Source organism: Rhinichthys klamathensis, unplaced genomic scaffold (assembly GCF_029890125.1).
Source record: "Rhinichthys klamathensis goyatoka isolate OS25496 unplaced genomic scaffold, OSU_Roscu_1.1 h1tg000119l_1, whole genome shotgun sequence".
NCBI classification, from domain to species: Eukaryota; Metazoa; Chordata; class Actinopteri; order Cypriniformes; family Leuciscidae; genus Rhinichthys; species Rhinichthys klamathensis.
In genome coordinates this window covers 993,568-1,010,403 of record NW_026606656.1, presented here as the reverse complement: position 1 = coordinate 1,010,403, position 16,836 = coordinate 993,568, and the positions used below count along the sequence as shown (strand labels likewise).

General features: G+C 37.7%; 1 protein-coding gene across 22 annotated transcripts in view; it reads right to left on the bottom strand.

Moving 5' to 3' along the window:
* The window catches only part of cacna1aa (calcium channel, voltage-dependent, P/Q type, alpha 1A subunit, a), a 118,904-nt gene that overhangs the window by 39,993 nt on the left and 62,075 nt on the right, over window positions 1-16,836 (bottom strand). For all 22 annotated transcript variants that reach the window (XM_056255154.1, XM_056255153.1, XM_056255150.1 and 19 more), the window contains 10 exons: window positions 10,007-10,106; window positions 6,968-7,128; window positions 6,752-6,892; window positions 6,317-6,518; window positions 5,995-6,159; window positions 5,712-5,822; window positions 4,009-4,092; window positions 1,014-1,130; window positions 241-306; window positions 35-132 (listed from right to left, as the gene is read on the bottom strand). In XM_056255154.1, coding sequence (XP_056111129.1) covers window positions 35-132; window positions 241-306; window positions 1,014-1,130; window positions 4,009-4,092; window positions 5,712-5,822; window positions 5,995-6,159; window positions 6,317-6,518; window positions 6,752-6,892; window positions 6,968-7,128; window positions 10,007-10,106 — 1,245 coding nt within the window. The remainder of the gene's footprint in view (window positions 1-34; window positions 133-240; window positions 307-1,013; window positions 1,131-4,008; window positions 4,093-5,711; window positions 5,823-5,994; window positions 6,160-6,316; window positions 6,519-6,751; window positions 6,893-6,967; window positions 7,129-10,006; window positions 10,107-16,836) is intronic.

The following is a 16,836-nucleotide window of genomic DNA, read 5'->3' as shown; positions in this document are numbered from 1 at the left end:
TTTAACAGAGCCAGTCTGTGATGCATACACAAACCTGAAGAGCAGCATTAAGGCCTGGAAAAAAGTCCTGAAGTTGTTGTGCTGGTTAATGGCACTCTCACTTTCCTCCTCAATACTGATGTTCCCAAACAGCTGTTAAACACAAACACAAATCTCATTGCCCACTACCTTCAAATATAGCCATTTACCTATTCTCAGTATGTACTGTGCAGCCTCCCACACACTCTCTCACATACTCACCTGCATGCCAATGATGGCGTAGATGAAGAACAGCATGGCGATGAGTAGGCACACATACGGTAGAGCCTAAACACAGCATATAAATCAAGATTAATCAACATTTGAATGTGTGTGAAAACCTGTTACTGGAAGTTTGAGGAGAAATGTGCACTGCATTGTCAGAATGTTAACATTTTGTCTACAGGAGATGCATGCAATGTTAATTTTTCAAAACAAAAATTTTAGTTGACAAAAATATTCTTTAGCTATTCATTCTCTGTGATTTATTGCGCAAGTCCCATTGTGAATATGCTCACTTGGCATTAACATCCTGATTAAAGCGTAACAAATCTCAAGTTTACTTAAGTGCATTCATGCCATTTTGTTCAGATTGAAATGAATCATCCAGTTTATGTTGTGTGATTAATCTTATGTACAATTATCTGATTAGGTGAATTCATTTACACGTTGTCCATGTTCCAACAGCGCAAGCAGGGCAATTAATGACTATAATTGGATTATTTGAAAGAATAATATTCTTTCTATACTTTTGCTCTTCTTTCTCACTTTTATTTTCCTGAACAGCATTCTGTAATTAAAAATGTGTATTTATCTTAACAATGAAAATTTTTCTTCACATCTTCTTTATCTCTGATGAATTAAACAAAACCAACCTATGTTAACCAACATTTTCTCCATTAATTTCATTGATGAGAATAACACTGTGTGTATGCTGCCCTACAAAGTCTCAGAAAACAGTGCTTGCATACTTCTTTGTATGTGTATAATTTTACCTTGAAAGACTGGACAAAGGTCCAGAGCAGGATGCGTATGGTCTCACCCTGCCTGAGCAACTTAATGAGACGAGCAGCTCTGAAGAGCCTTAGAAAACTCAGATTTATGAAGTTGTTCTACAGAGAGAGAAAGGAAGCAGCAGACAGATGTAGAGAAAGAGGAGATAGAGATAGGCAGACAGAGAGGAAAGAAATGACGTCAGTCTGAAACATTTGATTACAAATTGTAAACAAATTTAAAAAAGGAAGGAAGGAGCAAAATCAAACAAGGAGAAACCAGAAAACAAATATCAAACTGGCAAGACTGAACAGGCTCATCATATCCAATGGTGGAAAAGGGGAAAGACAGAAGAGGGAGGAGGCAGCAACTCAAACAAAAATATATAATAATAATAATAAAATAAATTATTGTAAGAGTCCTCATTAGGGAAGGGAGTGCACAGACCCTAACTTCTTGCTTCAGTCAACCAAATGCACTGATCTGTAGATTCACGTGGAATCATGCCAACCACATTAATAGCTTACAATGACCAACAGCGGGCACTAGCAAAGAAAAGGGACACGCGTGCTGGGTTAAAGGACACATTTCAGTCAGATGTGGTAAAATGTTGTACTTTGTCATTTTTGGCACATGAAATCATCAGGAATTGAGAAGAAATGACTGTTCAATGTCTTTTAAGCAGCACAGAAATACAGGGAAACAAATATAGAGTATGAGCTCAAGGTGGATTTAACTCCATCTCTACCTTCATAACTGACATATTTAGATGCCTTCAGTATCTTTACATCTGTGTGTGTTGATGTATTTGGATGTCTATATGACTGTATGAAGATGCAGTGTCAGAAACATAATAATTACTAGCGTTTCCTATCAACAAAAAAGTTGAGCGCAACATGCATTCAGGAAACCTGCAGAGAAACACCAAATGTTTACCAAACTGTACTATGGATCAATTACACCTCAGCTGAGAGGGGTTTTGTCATATCATCAGACAAGCAGGGTTGAAAGGTCATTATGACTCGAGCACATGCATCATTTATCATCATCACCATCAGCCACAGGGAAACAGATGCATTAGTTACTCAAAAAAAAAAAAAAAAAAATTACAAACCATCTACATGTAGATGTTGCAGAAGCATGGTTTATAGCAGTATTTTTGGAGGTTGATTAAACAACCATTGTGATTGGTCAGGTCAGGTCATGGATATACACATGAGTTTCATAGTGCATTTTGATTGGATGGAGTCATCAGAGGGCAAAGCCGCCATAAAGAAGAGTTTAAAGAAAGCATGTAAGAAAAGATAAAACAAGAAATGAATTATATTTATGCATATCTTACAACAAACTTTTTGATCCAACTAAAGGTTGATTATAACTAAAATGATGATGCACATTTCATATGCTTTCAATGCAGCTTGAATTGCTGTTAAGCTTTTATCAGTACATATATTATTTGTCAGTCGGATAACTGGAGATCTGACTTCCTTCAGACTTTAATTGCAACTTTAACGAAGCACACCAGGTCCAGATGGTTCACTGAAGGTTACTGGCAGGTGTGCTTGACCAGTGATGTTCAATCTCCAGGTAAATCTCCAGATAAAGGACTGGGCCTTAGACTAAGGAATCACTGTGTTATTAATATCATGTCATGTTATTTCACATCACATTTCTGTTAAAAGACCCCATGAATTTAAAACAAAAGCCCATGTAAAATTAAATATTCACATTTCTTTGATGGGAATAAAAGTCTTGATGACTGAAATGTATGTCCAATAAAATGCTCTCTAGAATGCCAAATGTCCCCCTAATGCAACCTGCCATTGTTGTGCAATAGCAAGTAGTAAATCATGGTTTTGTCAGACTGTGAAATAAACTAAAGCCTATTGGCTATTAAAAAAATTTAACTATAAATGATACAATTACTAACTAAATTAACAACTCTTTTTTATTAAATAGGCCCTGTCCCAAATGGCATACTTCATATGCACTTTCGGTCTTGTGGACTTAAAATGGCTGCCATGTGTGCGTGTCCGTTAAGTCCATGAGACCGTAGGGTGTCCCATTTGTCATTTTAGGTGTCAGAAGGGTGCTTGCGAGCGCCCCCTTTGCAGCTGATATGCGCACCGATGCACACTTTTGCAGAGCCCACACTGATGCGAGCTCTGCAGCAGACTTCTTCCCAACAGTCAAAGAGGCATTACGTTATGAAAATCCGGACTCGTAGGAAGACCGCAAAGGGTTTAGGGTGCCATTTGGGACAGGGCCATATGATAGGCAACAGACTTTAGTTACATTACAGCCATGAACTATGATTTGCTAGTCGCATTTGGGGGTGGGACATTCTCAGTCTAGATAGCATTTGATAGGACAAAAAATTGTGTAATGCAGGACGAGTCATCAATATCTTTGGTCTGTTTTCCTAGAAAAGAAAGACAGTACATTTTGAATGTGTAGATTTGTATGTATATGTGAAGATTAATTTGGCCAAATTTAGGTGCAAACTAAATAACCTCACAGTTAACAGATTTTTAAAGTCTCAAAACTTAGATTTCGTGAGGTCTTTAAAGTGTCTGTACAACAGTTAACTGGTAGGTATTGATGGTCGAAACCAAGAAAAAAACACAATCTTATGTTTCACTCATTTTTAGAGATGGCCATCATCATTTGCTGGATCATAAATACATGTTAATAGTTGAGTTTATTGTTAACTATAAGGTTTTTTTTTACTGGTAGGTCAGTTTGATCTGACTCTGGGATAAATGACGAATCTGGAAAAGTCACCGATGAGCACCGCTGGCTCACTGATCTGCCTCACACACCAACTGGGACGATTATATAAGACTTTTAGGAGTTCCTTACACCTCAGTGAGCAAGAGAAGATCCTGCTGAGAGTCTCTCAATCACATACGGAAATACACACCAACGTACAGACAGGATACACAAACAAACACACATACGCACGCACAGATGGCAGCCCTTCTGCTACACACTTACCCCTAGCTCTGTGACTAAAATATCAGTGATGCTGCCAAGTACAGTCACACAGTCGAAGATGTTCCAGGCATCTTTGAAGTAGTTCTGTGGTAAAAAGACACAGATGCGTTTGTCAGTTGGGCTAAAGGAGGATTACATTTGGCACACACACATACACTCAGTGACCCGCTGACAGAAAAAGGAGCAAATTATTTATTTGAACTCTCTGGTGCTAATAAAACAGCTCCCTTCCCCATTTCAGCCCTTATTCCTTCACTGTGTTTTCCTCTCCCTCACACAGTGTACAAAAAAGGGTGGATGCCTAGAAGACTAGTGGCCCAGATGCTGAACATAACAGCCTTTTTGTGAGCTGCCAAGTGAGTGCCTGCAGGAAAACACTGCATTAGAGCCATTCAGTACACCAGCTGCATGGTAACAGAGGCACAAGTGCAAAGATCGTGTGCAACTCTTTCCATCCAACACGCGTCATACCCATCATCTTAATTTCGCTCTAAAACTCTTTCTTTTTCCATTTTCCACTCCTAATCACTTCAATGTGCCCTCCAGCTCTCTATCTTCATGTGCGTCTCTTACTTGCATGACTTTTTGCTGACTACAACCATTTCCTTTGTGTCCTGTAATTCCATGTCCCAAACCTTTTCTCATCTACTTCAGAATGCTACTTCATTGTCATTGCTCTCTCTCTCTCATGCTGTTCATAAATCTGCTCATACATTACTGATTCTGACCTATATGATTTTTAAAGACCCCTCCCCCATTTCTTCAGCACTATTTCCACACAAAACAGGTATATAAACACAAATAACTTTATAGGCCAAAATTGATTTTTTGCCACACCTGGCAATGGCAAGGTGAGAAAACGGGCAATAAAACTATCTTTTTTGTGACAAACAGCACAGGACCTTGTGCCACTCAAGTCAAATTGCACTTCTCACACAAATGAAGCACATTGTGATTTTGTTCATCATATTTTCATTTTGTTGGCCTAATGTGGGAAATATTCAGTGTGTGCCAATACATTGAGTTCTGTAGAGGTAGAATATATATATATACGGTATATATATAAACTTATGATTGTAAGTTTTAAAAGTTTTTTAGAAGATGCGCAAGTTGCAAAATATTTTTTTAGTAGGCTTGTGTCTTACAATTTGAGTCATGTAAAATTGAAATCGTGTATTATGTTTCTGTTTCTAAAAAAGTAAACATATACTTTTACATGCATTTGGTGCTTAGTGAGTGTCGATTTTACACACACACACACACACACACACACACACACACACACACACACACACACACACACACACACACACACACACACACACACACACACACACACACGCACACACGCACACACGCACACACGCACACACACACACACACGTTTACTCTAAATGGGGACATTGCATAGACTTGTTTTATGGGGGTTCATAGACATAATGATTTTAATACTGTACAAACTGTATCCCCTAACCTTAAACCTATCCCTAAACACAACTCTCTCAGAAAACTTTCTGCATATTTACATTTTCAAAAAAAAAAAATCCTTTAATATGATTTATAAGCTGTTTTCCTCATGGGGAACAAAAAAATGTCGCACAAGGTCAACAATTTCTGGAATTGCCATCCTTTTGGGGAAATTTGGTCCCCATAACATAGGGTTTACCAGGACCCCCCACACACTTTTAGAAAACTATACTCACCAGCACTCCAAAGGCAATGATCTTCAGTATACACTCCATGGAGAAAAGTGAGGTGAACACTATGTTCAGGTTGCCTAACACAGCTTCATAGGCAAGTGATGCTCCATCATACTAAACACACACAACATATTTAATCTGTATTAAACTGTTGCCATATTTGGTAACTGGGTATATCCCAGGCCATTTGTTTTACAAAATGTAGTGTTACTATACATTGGAAGTCTGGTTCAGTGCTCTAAATATATTATAAAGCAATATGTACTAAAGAGAAAAACTGCCACACCTTCATCATAAGGACAATGGTATTGAGGGCAATCAAGGCCATGATGGTATATTCAAATGGAGGAGACACCACAAACTCCCACATGCGGTACTGGAACGTTTGCTTGTTCTGAGGCATGTGACGTGTGAGCGGTCTTGCATTGATGGCGAAGTCTATACAAGCTCTCTGAAAATAGAACAGATACGGTAAGGTTAATCAAGCTGAAAATCTGCCTAATATGATGCTCCGTATAAATGAGATCAATGCCAGCAGCGCTATGCATAAAGAATGAGCTAGACTGATTTTTTAGCTTTTAAAACCTTCCATCTGATACGTCCTTCACCTCATTCTTTTCCAGGCTGTAGTCCTCCATCATTTTGTCTCCTTGCTCCTGGAAAGTGATGATGATGAGAGCCACGAAGATGTTGACGAAGAAGAAGGGGAAGACCACAAAGTACACCACGTAAAAGATGGACATTTCCATCCGGTAACCTGGGCTCGGGCCCTGATTCTCGTAGGTCGCATCCACTGAATGTTTCAGCACCCTGGAGAGTGGCAAAATAGGAGGCATTGGGTAATTTGCTGCAATGTGATACTGTGAAATCTTGTAGGTAATCGTAACGAGTCCTTAGATATGCCATGTAAAACTTACAGATTCACTCTGATTGTATTTGTGATGCAAATATTTGCATTACAAAACAGAGGCAATTTCACTAATGGATTCAGACTTTGGGTGCATACACTGGAAATTAGGTTAGGAACTGAGATGTGTACATACTGCGGCCACCCCTCTCCCGTAGATACCGTGAAGAGGGTGAGAAGGGCCCAGAGCACGTTGTCGTAGTGGAAATCGTATTTCTTCCATTCCCGCTTCTGCGCCCGCACTTCGTTATCTCTTTCATAGACAAGATACTCGCCCCTAACAACAAAATGCTTTTAGAATAACACAACAATGTGTCTGTTCGTCAGTGTGTTTGTGTGTGTTTTCTCTCACCTGCAATCTCGCTCAAACTCCTTGGATTCATCAGTACAGTAGAAGAAACGGCCCTTAAAGAGCTGCACAGCCACCACAGCAAAGATGAACATGAACAGCATGTAGACAATGAGGATGTTCAACACATTCTTCAGAGAGTTCACCACACAGTCAAAGACAGCCTGAAAATAGACAAAACAGAGAAGAGACAAAGCAAATTGTAAGCAGAACACAAACTCAGCCTTCCGTGAAACAAAACACAAACCAACACAGCATTAGCAAAGCTAATAAATATCCATAAAATCAAAAACAGAATTACAGTCAACTGAAATAATAATAATAATAATAATTAAGCATATAAAAATATAACCTAATAGCATAACTCTTATAAGATATGACAAAACAGAATCAAAATGTACAAATACAATACAATAAAGGTAATACATGACCATAAAACCAGAAGCAGAATTACAGTAACCTGAACATTTCTAAAATACAGCAACATTAGTACTCAATTCAAAGATGGGGTAAGCGATTTTTACAAAACGCTGTTGGACATTGTTGATATTTGAAATCAACCCAAACAAACACATCCCTCTCTTCATTGCTCCGCCTCCAAAACTCACCCTCCAATCCTAACCGCCCTGCTCCGAGTCAGTTTCGAACCCTGATCGCCACCATGCGAGGCGAGTGCACTAACAATGACGCTAAACACCGCAGTATCTAGCTGTCGTCAGCGCGACTCTCACTAGCTGGCCTCCGTTACGCACGCAATCCAAGAGTGGATGTCTGTGTATCATAGCATAAGCGCAACAAAATAATGCTTCACGAAAAATAAAGCGCAGATGATGAACAAATGACAAGGAAGCACAAAAAATGTACGTACAGTACACAATAGTAATTACAAACAAGAGTTCGTTGTTAGTTGCCAACAGCTTTAGACAAACAATGACACTCAAACCCAGTGACACTCAAACCCAGTGTTACTGACGTGAGGAGCCTTTCTAATATTTCAAATTTCTAATAGCTTTCTAAAGTCTCTAAAGCTCTTGCCCAGTAATAACCCTTTATTTTACAGTGATTTCTTCTGAGCTTTACTGCAGTCTTTCTTCAAATCTCCCTCTTGGTCGTTCTCTCTCCTCATATGCACCATAATGCTGATTGGCTACACATGTTTGTTGTTGTTTGTTCGTGTGTCGGTCTAACTTCCAAACAGCATTTTTCAAATATCCCTTACCCCACCTTTAAGCTTGTAGAAATTAAAGCGTATATGTCAACATTATATAACTAAGTAAAACCTACTCAACTTTCCAGAACTGGTGTTTCCCTCATGCACTGGTGCATGAATAATTAATAAGGTTGTATTTTTCAATGTTTCACAGTTGTATTTACACTGTTTTATCACTGCTTTTGTTGTTAGGTTAGGAAACTTTCTGTTTTGTGACACCTGGAGTTAATTTGTACTCAAAAGTACACATGCATACTCAACAATGATTAAATTAATGTTACCGTTATTGTGTACCAAGTATTGAGGTCTCTGTGTTTGGTGGGTATTACATTACTTCTATTATAGTCTGCACAATATCTACTGTATTATTTACTCATATGTTCTAAGTAAAGTATACACTTTAAAATCATGGCTTAATTCAGTGTTATATTATTGTTTGAGTAAAATGTACTTGAAACGGAGTATTGCAAAGTAAACTTCAACTAAGTAGAAATTACTCTGGCCAAGTTAAAATCACTTATTTTTAAGTTAAGTAGATTTTACTTATAGTTTTTTTTTTCCAGTGTGTATATATACACATAAATACATAAATGCATACATACACAATATACAGTTGTGGTCAGAATTAATGGCACCTCTGGTAAATATGATAAAAAATGGCGGTAAAAAATAAATCCTTTTTTTAAATCCTTTAAAAAATAAATTATCCTTTTGATCTTTCATTAAAAAAAAATCCAAAAATCTAACCTGTCATTGAAGTAATTTTTTTTTTTTTTTTTACAATTATTGGCACCCTTAGAATGTTTTATTATGTCAAATGTTGTGGGCGGGGCTAAGTTCGGCTGGCATCCAGGCTATCTCTGAAGTATATTCCCATTAATATTTACATTTTTTTTAGCACACCAGGGTGACTAGGAACATGAAATTGTCTAGCTATGAATTCTTGTTTCACATGAGTTTAACTTTGAGGAAACACAAAGGCCATATTCCCTTAATCATCCATCACAATGAGTAAAACCAAAGAATATAGTTCTGATGTGCATCAAAAGATTGTTGAGCACCACAAAATAGAAAGTGGCTGTAAGAAAATAGCTAAAGAATTGAAAATCCCCAATTTGACCATCAGGGCAATAATTAAGAAGTTCCAATCAACTAGAGATGTTACGAATCTGCCAGGAAGAGGACGTGTGTCTATATTGTCTTAATGGAAAGTTTGAGTGGCCAAAGACTCTTCAAGGATCATAGATGGAGAATTGCAGAGATTAGTTGAGTCTTGGGGGTCAGAAAAAATATATCAAAAAAATATATCAAACAACCTCTACATCACCACATGTTGTTTGGGAGGGTTTCAAGATATATCATCCTCACTCCTCCAAAAAATAAACTCCAGCATATTTAGTTGTCAGACATGACAGGAACTTCAAAAGGGATCGGATTCTGTGGTCAGATGAAACAAAAAGAGGGCTTTTTGGCAGCAAACCCACCAGATGTGTTTGGTGCAAACAGGAATAAAAAGTATCTTATATGTTGTGGGCCTATTTTTTTGCTGGAGCAAATACCAATAGATAAAAAATCTAATGAGTCTATTGAGCCAAATTATTGATTTATTTGGTAGGTAGCCATGTAATAAGCGGGATAATGTATAGCGAGGCGGTTGTTATAGCGAATACCACCCCGACAGGCTGACTAGGAGCCCGACGCGAAGCGGAGCTATACATTATCCCTCACACACACACATATATATATATATATATACACAATACATATATATACATACATACACACACATACACACACACAACACAGGGAAAAACAGCCAAACACAGAGGTACCTTCAGCTTGGGCAGACGCTTGATGGTTTTCAGAGGCCGCAGAACTCGGAGCACACGCAGGGACTTGATAGTACTGATGTCTTTCCCTTTGCTGCTTCCTCTGCAAATTAACACAAACACACACACAGTTAGAAAGTGAAATGGCAGTTAGGCTACATGGGTAATTGGTCTTGCACACACAATTTAGGGGTGAGTTAGTAGCTCAGGCTGTTAAAACAATGAAACATGCCTGCTACATCCACACATTTACTTTCAGCCAATCAGGAATCTCGTCTGTGTCTCCTCACTGAGAATGTAGCCTGTTGTAGCCAGACAATCAAGCCCATTTCACAGTACTTAGGAAAGACAAATACTAAAACACATGCACTCAGTCAATCTGTCAACACGCACTCTCAGACACGCTCGCTGATGTTGCTCATGCTGTACTGGATACTCGCTCAGTGGATGTAATATCCCGTCTTAGCCCATGATGGAACCACCACTGTACCTCTTTTTCCCAAGGAACAATGGCTGGTTTCATTACATTGCCATGATGACAGCATGAAACATACGGAGCAGACTCAGGCATCACCACTGTGGAATGCCCAGCCAAACCTCTTTCTTTCTTGTTTTTGGGGTTGTCCATTGGCAAACACAAAAAATAAACATATAAAAGGACCTGGAAACACACATCCAGTCCCTCCAGCTTCTACAGTGCCGTTATATCAGCCCTGGCTCTGTAGTGTGAAGAATCGTGTCACCCTGAAGATAGTTGATCTGAAGACTTTCTGGTTTATATTATCACAGTTTGCACGTCGCTATTGTGGTACCCGAGCACATGTGTGTACAGCTGTTGGATCGCAGATGTGCGGCTAGTGACCAGCAAGCTAAATACAAAAGTTGTACACTGAAGACTAAACTATGGAAATGTGTGGTTGTAAACTAATTTATATCACAGAAATGCTTTTGATAACTTTCATCACATACAATGGGGTCCAAAAGTGAAACTTTTTTTCAAAATTAATATAATACAACTTCAGTGTCAAATGATCTTTCAGAAATCATTCTAATATGTGCTGCTTAAAATTTTTGTGGAACCCGTGGAACGTTTTTTTTTCAGGATTTTTTGATGAATAGAAAGTAAAAAAAAAAAAAAAAAAAAAAAACGATTATGAATACATATAATGTATTTTTTTTACAATGTAAAGGTCTTTACTGTCACTTTTGATAAATTTAAAGGATCCTTTCTGAATAATAGTATTTTTTTTTAATCAAAAAACTATTGAACAGTAGTACTATATATAAGCACATGAACATAGTTTAGTAAATTCTGTAAAATAATAGTTAATTGTTAGTTTATGATACGTTTGTGTTAAAAAATAATTAAAAAGATGAACGCACCAAATAGTATACCAAATAGACAGCACGGTGTAAACAACCTTGTTTATGATATCAAATCATCTAATGCATTAAAGGTTGTATTAGCGATTTCAGGCCAAAACATAAATGATCACATTCATCTAATCTTTCCTAACGCTCTGCAAGCGGTCCGCCCCATAAGCAGACAGTCAAAAAACGCGTCTCTGAAGGCAGCCTAGGCTCTGAGATCTGCACACAAAAACAATTGGTTTCACCAACCACTCAAAACCAAAATAAATAGTGTTCCAACCAATCACCGACAGGGAGTGGGTGTTGTGAGGTTTTGTGCTCGTGCACGGCTGCACGCGAAGTCGGAGCTGAAGAAGAAGCCAGCATCTATCAACGAACCCCTGTCGGTGATTGGTTGGAACACTATTTATTTTGGTTTTGAGTGGTTGGTGAAACCAATTGTTTTTGTGTCTAAATCCTCTAACTTTGTTTATTTCCAAGTTTAAATGAACAAATCCCAGATTTTAAATTTGCTCTAACACTTTTGGACCTCACTGTATAAAATGTGTATGTTTTCTCTATATATGAAGAGTTTGGTTCCAAAACGCGATAAACGCCATTTTGAAAAAAAATTAGTTACTGCAAAAATCAGTATTGTATCTGGTTGGTATTGAAAAGTCAATGTTTAATTTTAAGTAAAATGCGATATCCGCCGTGTTATTCTGTCATGTTTTCTCCCTTTCTTTCCAAACCGCGACAAACGCCAGTCTCCCTTCTCTGCAGAATGCGATATATCCGCTCTCAACCAATCACAACGCACCATTCCACGCAATGTAAACAGTAACGGCAGCGCCTTAAATACACCCGGCTTCCTAGTTTTCTTATCGATTTTGTACTTTTCGATCAACAAACAAACAAAAAAATGAATAATTTTGAGGCATTGATGAACCTGTGGTTGTTTCTGCGGTGGGTGAGAAACGTAAGGCATCGAAATCGAATCATTTACGTGAGGAGATTAAGAAGATGAGGCACTCTGGAGGAGGAAAAATGTTTTCAATCTTCTTTACAGTTCTTAATAAAAATATTATACTAATAAACTTACGTTGTTGTGTATTTTCAACAGTTTCAATATGAAAAAAAAAACTTTTATATTGATTCAATGGATTAATTGCATTTTTTTTTTTTTTTTTTTTATGGATTTATTGCATTTTGGGGAAAAAAATAATCCGTTTTTATTATAAATCTTTGAAAATCAAAACCTGGATTTTTTTTATTTTTTTTATTATGACCTACAAATGCTATGTGAACGTTTGAAACAGAAAATAGTGGTTTTCATCTTTCCACTTTCTTGGTAAAGAAAACACATTTTTACTCAAATTAATCTAAATGGATTTATTGCGTTTTGGAACCAAACTCTTCATATTTTGCATCTTTATTGTCTTCCCTTTCCTCTCTTCTTCTTCTGTCTCAGTGTCAAGTATAGAGGGCAGTGCTCTTGATTTCCAGTGCCGTGCCGAATCCTGCTCTCTCAGCAGATGTGGTTACACACTGTCAAGCATAAACAAGCGTCCATCAGAGAACTGCTGTTAGAGTGACGGGTGTAGAGGTGAGGGACCTCTCAAACCCCCTTATCAGGACTGTGTGGACTGAATGATCACCCACGGGTGGTTAACACAGGAACGGTGACAGAGCGATAGAAGGAGATGGGTGACTTTCAGACAGACATAGAGACAAATCCAAAAAAGAAAGAGAGGAAAGCTATGTAATTTCCAGGACAAGCATTAAGAGCAAAAGGAGGAAGAGAGAGAGAGAGAGAGAGAGAGAGAGAGAGAGAGAGAGAGAGAGAGAGAGAGAGAGAGAGAGAGAGAGACATTACCCGCTGCCTCCGCTGTAGGTGTGAGCAGTTGAAGAGATGAGAAAGGAATCAGACACACATTCACACACACATACGCACAAAGACACAGGGGAGAAAGGGAGTTTGAAGGAAGAAATACATTAATATGAGACACATACAGTAAAAAGAAAGAAATAAGGATGCAAGCTTGTGAATTATTATACTAGTGCAAATCCACACACCCATACATGTGTGTTCACTTACCATTTATGTTACTTACAAAACTCTTAACTATATGCAACACCAGCAGGACATTTAGTCTTATATAGCCAGACTTTTGACTTGCGGCAAAACGTCTGGTCCTCTTGGCAGCTTATTCTGGCCAAGAACCGCCCACTTAGGCAGGAAGTGACTGCATGACTGACATGTAAGCCGACCAACCACAGTCTGTTTTGGTTTTACGTTATGTTCAGGGGTGGGGTTATTTTAAATAATTTTTACCACAATGCTGTGCAGCAGTCAGGTTCCAGATGTAAAAACTCAATTGATTTTTTTCCAAGGGGAATTGATTTTAAACAATAACTTATAAACTTTTAGTGGCCACCTACTCCCATGAAGCACTTTCATACTCTCTCAAACTACTTAAATATTAACTATACGCATTGTTTCTATATACACAATAAACATCTTTAAATCACTAGCTTTATATTTATCTGTCGTTTCCAATTTGATTATATCATTCGTAAACACTTTATGGAATAGTAGCCTTTAAGTACACGGTCTCGTATCTTTCTTTTTTTTTTATAATTTCAATTTTTTTTTTTTTGCTTCAAATCAAAGTTCTTCTTGTGATTCACCTTGTAGCTGGTTGGTTTGGCTCATGACTTTTTTTTTTTTATTCCTATGAAAAAAAATGAATGGGAAAGATACTGTTGCACTTTATACCGTAATAGTCTTTCACTAAAAAAAAAAATGAATTCACATTTTCTCATGGAGCAAAAAATCCAAGGAAAATGCTTGTAGTACTAGGTATTCATAGACAAAATCGAGAAAACAAAGCAGAAAATGTGCTTCTGGTTCAAAGTCAAACAAATCTCAAACAGAAGATTTAATAGCACTAACCTGCTAAACTTTTGCAAATCTACTCATTAGTTCTTCCTTAAAAGTGCTTAACTTGGTACCATTTAAACCGTTTCTTTCCCAGTGAACTGATAATAATCCTGTGCGGAATGCCTCCTGAAAGTACCATAAATCAAGCCAACCAGATTTGAACTGTTGATTTCAGCCTGAAGTTGCCATTTTTTGTGTATATTACGCATCAGACAGTCGTTGAACAAACTGTGGGTGGTCTGCCGACATGCCGTCTGAGGCTGAGACTATAGCTAACATACACACACAAATCTAAATCTATTTGAACAGAAGAGTTGTAAACATGCAGTGCCATTCTGCATGTAACTTCATCGCAGTTAGTTGCCATGCCTCCTTGTTCATCGTGATCTCATGATCAAGTACCGGTACTTTAAAGCTCATACTGTCACATACACATGGCACAGTCATATGACCATAAGCGCTTCACCTGCAGGGCAATGGAGACCCAAAGCTCTACTGGAGTCTGCATGTGATTCAAAGAGATTTACTCTACATGCACAAACTATCACAAACTGCTACTTTATGTGCAACTGTGGCAACAACTGTTTAGAAATAACAAAGGAGAAATTTTCTTTCTTAAAGATTACACAGCATTCTGCTGTGTAATAAACAACAAAACAAAAATCAGACTCCCAGCAAGCTCAAGTCTGTCAGCTTAAGCAGTTCACAAGGCTAATAAAGTTTAGTCAAAACAGGCTTAAAACTGTACACGTGTGCAACTGTGTGGCATAAACAAACACTGACCTTCTCAACAAACATCTCTCTATATGGCATGAGAGACGTTGTCTCACTCATCTCTTTTCATTCTCAAGAGATGATCTGGATCAATCTCATCACTAAAGAGCCCTTAGTTAGAACGGTCTGTGCCACTAACTTACTCAAACATGCTATATTTGACCATGCAGTGCATCTGTCCTATTCCAATGTGTCCTTTTGCCAATCAACCCCAAAAGTAAAACTAGCGTACACCTGTTGAAAGGTGTGTAGTAAGTAGGAATGAGAAATGTATGCTGAGACCTTTATATTGTATACTAAGTGGTCCACCGAGAAAAACGTCAAAACCAATATAATAAAATAGTTACGACTCTCACTTCTGATTGAATGAGCTGCATTCAAAGCCATTGTAATATGCAAAAACAAACCAGTGATCATACATTATATATTATTGCCATGTTGCTTGGCAAACACGAACAGCGTAATGTAAACATATTAACTTGGCATAATTATTCTGATAATTCTTTTTAATAATAAAAAATATTTACAAAAATAATTTGAGTAAAAAAAATGCAAACACATATATATAATTTAACTACGGTATTTCAAAATTGGTGTATTTTATTTCTGTTGCTAATAAAAGCAAATGATCAATTGATTCACTGTTTTACTAATTTTTTCAGTTCTGCATATAGTTATGCAGTCTCTCTCTCTCTCTTTTGCCACAATAAATAGACTGCCTAATTGGACCTAGCATTCATCAAAATGTTGATGCACATCTCAAATGGACAGTGCCCTTCTAGGAGGTGAGCAGTTTGATTGTCTGTAATCCCATTATGGTATTATCTTTCTGGGCATAGACCCTGTTCAGCCATAAGAGGTCCTAATGCATTCTGTGTTGTCTTGTTTCACTGCTTTACACGGGCCTGACAATTGTACTGTGCATCAGTAAAGTGCATCGGTCTAATCTGCTGATTTTTATCATGTCCAGATCTAGTTGTATTAGTCTGTAAGTGAGTCATTCCATGAAAGGACCACCTGTGTCCAGTCATCTGATGGAGTCTACTAACTACAAAATCTTTAAATATAAAAAGTATAAATAACATAAAAAGTTAAATATATTAAAATTAAATAAAAATGAATTAAATTACTACATGTAAAAGTAATAGAATGTAATATAAAAGTAATAATACAATAATCACAATGACATTTATTCGCACTTAAAAACATTCTATAAATCTATAAAAATACATAAATTTAAAAGTCGCATTTCCACAATCAAAAAGGCACTTATTTCATTGAACGAGTCAAGTTTCCATGACTATTTTACTTGCTGTAAATCAGTCACACCACACTTGTTAGACATTTCAGACAACGTCTTCGAACGTCCGACCCAGAAACAAAGAGACACACACGTACACATAGACACAAACACGTATGTTAACACATTTAGGTGTCCACATACTGTAGATTGTACCAAGAGTTTATTAGCAGTAAGATTAAGTTACTGCAGCTGGCTAAAGACTTGCACTTGGCATGTGTTCTATGTGTGAGGGACGTGGTGAGAGGACATTTGGACGGACAATCAGACAGACAGATCAGTCTATAGAAGAAGAGGACAGGCGTGTAATGAGAAGGACAGGCAATTAGAGCAAACAGAGGGGAAAGGGAGAAAGAAAGAGACATTACCCCTCTCCTTCCCCACCGCCTCCTCCACTGTAGGTGTTGAAAGATGATCAGAGACAGGAAGACAGAGACAGACAGAGCCAAAGACACATACAAAGAC